Source organism: Ixodes scapularis, unplaced genomic scaffold, assembly GCF_016920785.2.
Source record: "Ixodes scapularis isolate PalLabHiFi unplaced genomic scaffold, ASM1692078v2 PGA_scaffold2__306_contigs__length_199485367, whole genome shotgun sequence".
Lineage (NCBI taxonomy): Eukaryota > Metazoa > Arthropoda > Arachnida > Ixodida > Ixodidae > Ixodes > Ixodes scapularis.
The window spans coordinates 179,016,936-179,027,476 of NW_024609857.1; the positions used below are offsets into that span (position 1 = coordinate 179,016,936).

At 45.0% G+C, this 10,541-nt stretch overlaps 1 protein-coding gene across 1 annotated transcript in view; it reads right to left on the minus strand.

Moving 5' to 3' along the window:
- LOC8050775 (store-operated calcium entry regulator STIMATE) overlaps positions 1–4,068 on the minus strand; it is a 55,386-nt gene extending 51,318 nt beyond the window's left edge. Inside the window, exons 1-3 of the mRNA XM_029987918.4 lie at positions 3,441–4,068; positions 2,785–2,833; positions 1,594–1,689 (exon numbers count right to left, since the gene is read on the minus strand). Of these exons, the coding sequence (XP_029843778.1) occupies positions 1,594–1,689; positions 2,785–2,833; positions 3,441–3,648 (353 nt within the window). The 5' untranslated portion in view covers positions 3,649–4,068. The remainder of the gene's footprint in view (positions 1–1,593; positions 1,690–2,784; positions 2,834–3,440) is intronic.
- Positions 4,069–10,541: the final 6,473 nt, after the last annotated feature.

Here is a 10,541-nt window from a genome sequence, read left to right on the forward strand (position 1 = left end):
ATTTTTAGTATTGAGTGTGTGCCTTCGATGACTCACGACTTTGATTATCTTTGGTGGTTATGTCTAAACCGTAGCAAACTGCCCATGACCACGAAGAAGAAAGTGAGCACGACTCAAATCGGCCGGTTCTGGATCGGCGCTTTTCGGACAAAAGCGAATTTCGAGCCGCAAATTGTGTTCTCGGTAGTTAGGCTCTCATATGACATGTGCAAATAAAAACCTTGGCGAGCTTAAATGCCCTGTCAGCGTCCCTTTAAAGGGACAATGAAGACGATTTTATCTAATTTTTTTAAATAGTGTTTTTATGCTTCTTGGGAACATAGCATGCTGCCCAATTTTTTGAAGACATTTGTGACGCGTATTTCTGTCCCTACGAAAGAAGTAAAGAAACCGAAACTGAACAATCTCCATTCTCGTTTCTGGGCCTCCGAAAACGGAGGTGACGTAGGGAGTGACGTCAAGAGTGAATAGTCGGTATCGGTAGTATTTAGGAGATCGAGACTCCTGTTACCGCGGTGGGTTATAGCAGCGCGCTGGTGCGGTCGTTTCGTCGAATCTGTCAACATAGACGGCAATGCCGCTCTCCCGAGCGAGTTCGAGCTTCCGTTCAGTAAGCCAACACAAACGGAACGGGAGTACGTGTGTGGCGGCCTCCGCCATCACCCGAGGGAGACCGCCCAGCCGATAACGAGCGGCCGCATGCCGAAGTGCCCATAGTTGCTCGGTGACCGTTTCGCGTCCAGCGTAGCAAAGAAAAAAACAATTATGCTGCTTTATTTACGGTTTAGTAATCATTTCCGGTGTGATTTATACTTTTCATGGCTATTCAAGCGGAAATTAGAACAATATTCCTAAAAACTGAGAATCAAAACGTGACCGAGGGCGCGTCTCTCGTTTCAACCAATCGCTGAGGTGTCTCTTGTGACGTCGCGCTTCTTGGCCTCGCATCGGTCACGTGAGCTCCGCTTCTCCTAGCTTCTCCCGCAACTCTCGGTGCGTCGCTCCAGTCGATTCCGGTACGATTATTACCGCGACTGTGTAATTGATTTGCGCGGCATACAAGCGCCGGTTTCGGCTGAAATTTGGGCAACGTGGCCTGAGACATGCCTGGAACCCAGTTCAATCGCCAAAAAGATTTCCGAAATTGCCTTCATTGTCCCTTTAAGGAAAGTTTTGGTAATGCGAAATGGACGGCATGGAAGCTCACTTCAGCACTCGCTCAGCAGCACGAAAAAACAAATGTGTGGGATACTTCGTAGTCTAGACTCTCTACCCATGCCTACCAATGACTTCATACCACTGGAAAGTACTCAAATTCTGATACTGGCATCACTTTCATCTTCTGGTTTCCCAATACCTGCTCTGAAACTTGAGATACTTATAGGAGTGCCTGGGAAAAGAAAAGCCTGGGCATTCATAAAATGCAGTCAGTAAGGGCAGCTTCACAAATTGCTAAGTACAGCTCCAAATGCTGGCAGATATCAAACTCTTTGGGAAGCAGCTTTTTTTTATGCGGTGCATAAAACAAGGCTCACTTCCTGACAAGTGCTCGGCGGTTGTCAGAAGCAAGTCAAGCAGTAAGGTGGCACTCACCACGTGCACGGGTCACCCTGGAAGAACTCTGCCAGGAAGACGTTGGCAAAGTGGATCACTAAGGCACCGACTCCTTGCTTGGACGTGTCATAAAACCTGAGGGCAAAAGCAACATAGCCATGTTAAAGGGGCCCTGCAATCATAATTAAGCGTCTACATTTTTTGCGGTTTCCACGTCTCTTGGGGTTTGGGCAAGCGAGCGGGCATGGAGAGAGTAACTAAATATCAGTGCGTCATATTGTAACCGGACGACGCGAAAAGCTCCTCCACCGACGAGGGCGACCCGTAGTACCGAAAGCGCGCAAAATGTGACGTCTTTGGTCCTGGGCTTACTACTGGCTGGAGCCACTAAAAGCTTCTTTTTGGTCGAAATACAAAACATAGGTGGCGCGAACCGTTTTAATTATTTATAAAAGTAGTTTTTGTTCAGTATTTTAGATCAGAAAAGAAACGAATGCAGTTTATAAACTACGGAAACAAGAAATGACCCGTCGACATACCCGCCACCAAGTAGTGGAAAAGGCGGCGCGTACTAGAAAGGAGTAGTGGGATCAGGCGCCAACACGGAAAGGTTCCGGATGTATGCGGCGGCACTGCGGTCGTATCGACAGGAGGATCCGACTGGCTCCGAGCGTTCCGAAAGCCTTCGGTGAGAAGCTTCGTCTTGCGGTTTGGCCGTTTCGCAGTATGGCAGCGCGAAGTGGCTCCCATTCTGAACTGATCTTTACCCCGTGTTTGTTGTCGTTTGTGGCGAATGAAGTGTCATGCCGAATTAGTGTTTAATCGCGCAGCATATGCAATGAAAGCCGCTCTGGCTGCCCGCTGCATACAGCCTATCCAGAACATGCTTTAGTGGCGCCCTCTCGCGCCGTCGACACAGAGAGCGGCATCCGTGAGTGCTTGCCTAGCTCACTACCCCTCCTCGAGTTCACGGCCACTCAAGCAACCGAGGACGTCATGAAGGAGGTTATTTTTTGCTTGTTTTTGTAATTTTAATTTGCCTATAACTTTTAAACTAAAGCGAAATTCGAGAAAAGTTTCATTAGGTTACTACGGTCAGTGCGCTCAGGTTCGGTGCAAATTAAAAACCAGTAAAAAAAGTCCTTGCAGGGCCCTTTTAACATGTGAAAAGAAACAGCCTTCTCAAAGAAAGAATTACAAAAATAAACCAGAAATTCCATGAATTCTCACCAAATAATCCAAGGTCTCCTGTGTCTCCGTGGCTCGCAGAACCTCTTTACTGAAAATATACCCACAAAACTGTTGTACATTTCACGAGTGCACAAGAAATATTCCAAGCATTCTTGCAAAAGATGAAAATTGAGCTATTTAGTATTCTGTACATGTTCAATCTCGATTCCTGGGTGTCTGCACAGAGAAATACTGATCTCCAGTAAAACAATGAGTTGTCTGTAGCTCGAGAGTAAAAACGATCCGTTATTCTAGACCCGACCACGGGAGCTAGCTATCGATATCCATTGTTTACTGAAGGAGATATCAATACAGCTCGAAGACAAACACGACCTCTAACTGATGTACAGGTACTACGTGCATGCGTACACCTGCAGCACTGCGGCGCACATCGCTACTGCTACTGCTACTACTATTACTTTACTACTACTACAGGGTCTGAGACAAAAACCTAAAACACGGCCAAACTTTCGCTCGCTCCCTCTTCCGTGTTTCAACACACTCGATCACGACAAGCGGAAAAGCCTCTTCCTTGGCTCGGAAGTCGTACGAGGCGCCTCGGCAGTGGGTTCAAAGCACAGAGGGGGGCGGTTCAACCCGTACGCTGTCGCCACCCCCTCCGCGCGACCGCCGTTCCATCCGCGCGATCAACTTACGGATGAGGCAGGCGAACGCGAGCACCGCCAGAATGCCCTGGACGAACCAGCCGAAAGAGTTGGTGAGGGCGCCGTGGCGACAGTGCACGCCGTCGTCGTCCACGATCGCCCCGAAGTTGTCGATGACATCGCCGGCGCCCGGGGCGGCCGCCGCCGCCGCGGTCGACGACCAAGTACCGGCCGTAGTCAACGCCGTGCCGAGCGTCATGAGCGTGCTACGGACGCAGCTGCTGCGACGACCATCGGATCCCACATTCCCCGTCGAGATGTCGTCGAGGGGCTTTGTTGGATCGGTGCGATGACTCACACTTCGGGGGAGGAAGGAAGGGGCCGGGCAACCCCCTTTCGAGCCGGCACGAGAAGGAGGTTTCGCGTCGCACTATGCCCGATGCGAACGACCGTTTACGTCGCGTCGAAAGGAGACGGAGCCGCTGATGTAGCTGTGTGTTATTTCGTACTTCAGTGGTCTCAGACTGCGGGCGTCAGAAGGTGCAGCTGTCGATGAAGTAGACGTTGCGACGATAGATTGGCTGAACAAATAAACCACAAACCGCACAACACATGCACCGCTCACTTGGCTCGCTCCGCAAGCGTTTTCCCAGATTGCTTTGGATTGGATTGGCTGGTAGTGGATAGTAAACGGATGCATGGATGCTGTCCGCCACCTAGCCAACGCACCTAGCCAAGAAAGTGAAAGCGAAAGTATGATTCGTCACTCGCCTTTCCAAGCCTAACTTTGCGTAAATGCCACTTTCGATTCCACTAAGAAATTGGGGAACTCAAGCGCAGTGAGGTGGTGGTGGCCTAGACTTGGCGCAAAAAGAGCAAGTCGCGAGTCAGCGCTGTGTCTGTGGCCCTTCTTCTAGCTGTACTTGTGTTCGTTTGCGCTGTTTTAACATAGAGTCAACCTACAGGTTGGTTATTCATTCAGATCGTTTAGAAGTGATGATATTACGATTGTAGTTGTGCCGTGCCCACGGACTTTGTGTCACATTGCGCATGACTGTTTGTTAGTATGTACGCTTCTTTTGTGTGGGGATGTGGAGTCAAACCCGGGGCCTACAACTGAAGAAATGTTTCAGACAATCATTGATGGCCAAATCGCGATTAAAAGTGAAATATCTGAGCTCAGGGCTCGACACGATCGTAATGACAAAAAAATGGAAGACCTAACGTCTAAATGCACGGGAATCGAGAGAACTCTGAGCGATCTACAAATAAAGACTATGCAGATTGATTCCCTAAAGCAAACTGTAACTACTCTTGAGCAAATTATATTGAAACAAAATGCAAAAATTACTGATCTGGAAGACAGAAGTCGCCGTTCAAACCTTGTAATCCATGGCATCCCCGAAACTCCCAATGAAACCGACGACCAATTAAAAAGAACAGTACTCGTTGAACTTTTTCAACATAAACTGGGCGTTGCGTGTTCGTCCGTGGCGCGTGCTCACAGGCTTGGTAAACATGGCTCCAAAAGACCGATTATTTTATACTTTCAGGATTACAATGAAAAAACGGAAATCCTTCGTAATGCTAAAAAACTTAAAGGCTCGAAAGTGTTTATAAACAATGATTACTCGCAGGCTACACTCATGAAAAGAAAAATGCTGTGGGAGAGTGCCAGAAACGATAAAGATAAAGGCGCCCGTGTTTATCTATTTAATGATAAGCTTCACGTGAATGACGATGTATTTGTATGGGACGAAAACAAAAATACACGCGCAAGTATTTCAACCCAGATGAAAACCACCCGTTCTGACTGACTTGTACCTAATCGTAAACAGTTTCGACTTTTGAACTTAAATGCACAAAGTGTCGTCAACAAATCACACGCACTTGAATCTATCCTTCTTACGCATGACCCGCATGTTTGTGTTATAACCGAAACCTGGCTTACTGATTACATTAGTGACGGAGAGGTATTTCCGGATCAGTACAATGTATTTCGCAGGGATCGTGATGGAAGGGGTGGCGGACTGGCTGTTTTACTTAAACCAGGCATTGAAGCGGTCCTGGAAACCCAAATAGAAAATCATGAAAGCTTGTTTCTACGCCTTAACTGTTGGGGCAACACTGTTATCCTTGGAAGTGTTTATCGACCCCCCTCTGCTACTCCTGACTACTTGTGCAGGTTATTTGACCACTTGTTTAAATTTAGCAGCCATAAAATAATCCTGGCTGGTGACTTTAATACCCCGTCCGTTGACTGGCCGAATATGTGTGGTTCTTCTTCTGCAACTGAAATTATTTTTGATATGATGTTCGCCTTTGATCTGACGCAGTTAGTTCAGGTTCCAACCAGAGTACATGGTACAAGTCACTCAATTCTTGATCTTGTTTTCGTAAACAATTCGCTTAGTGATTGCACCATATCTGTTGAACAGGGTATATCTGATCACTATTTGGTCCTCTTGACTTGTTTACTTGAGCGCTTTTCACCTACAAAAAGAGTTAAATATTCGCCTTTCAAAGACTACTCGCGAGCTGACGATACTAGCATACTCGATTATCTTGACATAAATCTTGATAATTTCACTGATACAAATGTTGATACCCTTTGGCTAAAATTTAAGAACTTATGTGAATACTGCCTTGACAAATTTGTACCTACAAAATACAAGCGTATTAATCGTAATAATCCGTGGATTACCAGAAAAATCATACATCTCAAACGCAGGATAAAACGAGCGAAGAAATCAAGGCCAGTTAACTGTGATGTCACCAATCAGCAGAGCGATCTTCGTAGCCTAATTGCAGTGGCTAGAAACAACTACTTCTCCGGTACGCTTCTAAACTATCTTAAACATGACCCCCAAAAGTTTTGGCGGTACTTGACTGAAACAGATAAGCCTGTTGAGCAAATCGTGGTGAATGACACTGTCTCAACTGATCCTGGTGTTATAGCGTGCCATTTCAATGAGTATTTTCAGTCGGTTTTTTCCGATATCCGTAACCATGATTATGTGATTTCCACCACACCAAACTATCACTCTGAGTTCATAACTTATTACGGCATAGTTTCTTTGCTGTTGTCACTGAAAACGAAAACAAGTGCTGGTCCCGATAAGATTCCAAACACGTTTTTACGACGGTACGCTGAGTCCCTAGCCCATTATCTTCTCATTATTTTTCGTGCATCATACTCAAACAGCTCGCTGCCAGATGATTGGCGAACTGCCATAGTGGTACCTGTGCACAAAAAAGGGGATCGCCTAGCAGTTGAGAACTACCGTCCAATTTCCTTGACTTCTTCTTCGTGTAAATTAATAGAGCATATCATCTGCAGCCAAATCAATGAACTGCTGGACAGTCGTAATTTTCTAACAGAATTTCAACATGGCTTTCGCAAAGGCTTATCAACTACGACCCAACTCGTCACTACCATCCATGAGTTTGCGCAAATCCTCGATAGGGGAGGTCAAATCGATGTGCTTTTCCTGGACTTCAGCAAAGCTTTCGATAAGGTGCCTCATGAACAACTGCTTTTTAAACTTGAACAGCTTGGTCTTCCACATGGTTTTGTTAACTGGATTGCTGCATACTTGTCACATCGCACACAGTCTGTTTCCGTCGGAGGTTGCATCTCTCCAGTTCTGCCTGTAACGTCAGGGGTCCCCCAAGGGAGCGTTTTAGGTCCTCTTTTGTTCTTGGTGTACATAAATGATATTGTTTCAATCATTGACGCAGGTGTCCATATACGTCTTTTTGCCGACGATTGCATTATTTTTAAAGAAATAACTTCGAGCTCGGATCAGTTATTGCTAGATCATAGTTTGCATTCCGTTGTATCATGGTGCGATACGTGGAAAATGAAGCTTAACTCTGCTAAATCAACACTTTTACGTATTACAAAAAAGAAGCAACCCTTTGAATACATTTATAATATCGCGGACACCCCGGTTACTGTGGAGCGAGAATGTAAATATCTTGGTTTAATTATATCGGACACACTTTCTTGGTCTCCTCATATAAAACATATCTGTACTTCGGCATCCAGGAAGTTGGGTTTCATTAAAAGAAAGTTGAACGACGCTCCGATTCAGGTTAAGCTACATGCGTATTATTCATTAGTCAGATCCAAGTTGGAGTATGCCAATATCGTTTGGGATCCATTCACTCAGAAAGATATCCAGAAGTTGGAGATGGTGCAACGTCGAGCGGTTCGGTTTATTTACGGAAAGTATAGAAGGCTGGATTCACCATCTCAACTTATGCAGGCTAACGGAATACAGACTCTTCAGGCCAGAAGGAAACTAGCGCGGTTGAAATTCTTGTTTCATCTTCAGCAAGGACAGACTCGCATAGACCCATTGCAATATATTTCCCCTTTAGCGTCAAGAGCTACGCGGCACAGACATCAGTTTTCACTAACACCCATTTTTGCGCGTACTAATATGTTTAAGTTTAGCTTTTTCCCTCGCACTATTAGCGACTGGAACGGTTTACCTCTCGAACTATTTATCGACACCAACTTTGTAGAAGGTCTCGAGCGTCTTGACAACTAACATGTTTTGCTTTGTACATTGCTGCACCTTCATCTTTTTCGCATGGACATTAGGATTGTATAAACCCTCATACTACATCTGGATAGGTCATTTTGTATTAGTGCATGATGGAATTACATACTGCTTGATGCTTGCTTTCCCCCTCCCCCCCTTTTTTTAAATAATATATCCTGTATATTTGCTAGTTAGTTGTAAACCTTTTAATGTCGTGTTATTTGCTTTCGTTTTATGTGTGAATGTATATGTTATTTCCCACACCTACTTGGGCCTTCGATGGCTTGTAGTAACCTCTAAATAAAAAAAAAAAAAAAATATGTGTTTTAATTATATGTTTACCAGCGCACCGAGCTTACGTTTATCGCTTGCAGCGTCAATGCGGTTAACGAGCGCAATTATAATAAATAAACATTAGAAGACTTAAAACGTAAATAGATGAAGAAATCCTAGGCTCTACTCTTACCTCGGCAAACGTTTTCCGAAAATCGGCTGTTTCTGAAATATTTGCGACATCTTCCGGTCCTCGAAATGTCTCGAGAGGCCTGTTGCAGACGACGAACGGATGACGAACGCACACGGAATGACTGAAGTATGCTGTCTGCAACAGCCGGAATCGTCTGCACAAAAATATTTTGATTTTGCTTTTTTTTTTTTTTTTTTTGCAACTTTACGTGCCACACCGGATTTTCTTTGACAAAAGTCATCACACGCATGGAGACATTGTTAAAATACAGCGAGAAAAGCACCTAGCTGTTTAGAGCATGATATCAAAGCAGCGTCGGGTCTTCTTTTTGATTTTGCATTTAACGCGCATTGTGACGAAAGAGCAATTGTTTTTACTCCAACATGAGCGGGTACGAGATTCTCAACCGCGTTTTTCAGGCTCGTAATACGGGTGTTCGTTTTTCGTACCTGCCTTGAAAAAATCCTATAATCTTCAGTTTTAAAGGAAAACTGACACCCACCAATTCTTTTTATTATTGTTTGCCAGGTGAATTATTATGGTATCAGAAGACTATCCAAACAATATTTCGCTAAAGCGTCACGTACATTTTTAATAAAGTAAAAAAAAAAAAAAAACAACGTTAGAAATCGAAATTGAAACTGGACTGGGGAGGAAGGGGAAATACAGAGAAGGAGGTTACCAAAAATCACGTGGCTCTGCAACTTTTTTTTTTTATTCAGCGTATTTGCAGTTTTTAGAAGCCACAAAAATGGATATAATATTTTCTGTCGATTTTTAGTATTGAGTGTGTGCCTGCGATGACCCACGACCTTGATTATCTTTGGTAGCAGTGTTGACGAATCGTGGGAAATTTCCCATACTGTGGGAAAAAGCATGACAGCTAGGGAAAAGGGAAAACCAGGATTTAAACACTTGTAAAACTTGGGAAATATTTTTTAATAGGAAACTAAACCAAAATTTCGTAATTTTCTTATCTACATCGAACGAGAGAAAGGAAGTGGCACTAGCCAGCAAAGCAGTTTGCTGTTTTGAAGAGCCAACCTAGTTCATCACGACTTACATCATGTGCGTGCTGCAAGCCTGCCGGTACAGTACTGCCGGTTCGTGCGCTTTTCTCACCGCTAGGTACGCACACTAATCCTCTGTCAGTGCGATAGATCATGAATTGCACAGTGGGTGGGATCCCTTTCACATCACGAAAACGAGCAGGCGATTTTAGTTCAGTTTAGTTAATGGCCCGCTTGCCTTTATTCAGTTCCCCTGGTTCATTCAACCAATGAAGGAGAGGGGAGACCAGTTTGCCGAATGCCAACTACATTTCGAAATTTATGCAATGCAAACTTCTGCAAAACAAAAACATAGGGGAGGTGTTGGTGCATTTAAATATACTTGGCGTCATGCGTATCTTAAAAACGACTTTTGTCACTAAAATGGTGTTGCCGGAAAAAAATGGAATTTTCGCCGCTTGGCGAGGGAAAAACCGAAGTGGTAGTGCGGCAACGTTGTTTGGTAGTCGTGTCTCGCTCTAGAGTCTAATAAACCATAGAAAACGGCACGTGACCACGGAGAGGAGAGTGAGCGCTACTCAAACAGGCCGGTCCTCGATCGGCGGTTTTCGGAGGGAAAGAAACCGAATTTCGAGCCGAAAATTGTGATCTGGGTAGATGGGCTCTCATATGTGATGTACAAATAAAAACCTTGGCGAGCATAAATAACCTGTCAGTGTTTCTTCAAGTAAGACCCCAAGCGTGCATGAGACTGAGAAGGAACATTTATACGTGTCTCTAGAACAGGGGCCCTACGTTGCGCTTTTTGGACTCCCAGGGCGGCCGGGGAGAGGGACGTCAACGACGCTCATTGGATGTTCATTGGTGAAGTCGCTGATGACGAATTTCGAAACGGCGAAAGTCACGGCGTCAGAAGGTGAGATTCCGCGATACGTGGTGTTGCTAAGATAGTTCATTCACAACAGGGTCCCAGGGGTCTAAAACTCATGTGACTGGGGAGGCCAGAAAACCCACCCCCAAAATGTCGACGGCCAACTTCCTAAGTAGCACCCAATGTTGTGTGAACATTCCCTGGATATTCTGAATGTTGAAGGAACGTTCAAATACCACTCGGAGCGTGCAA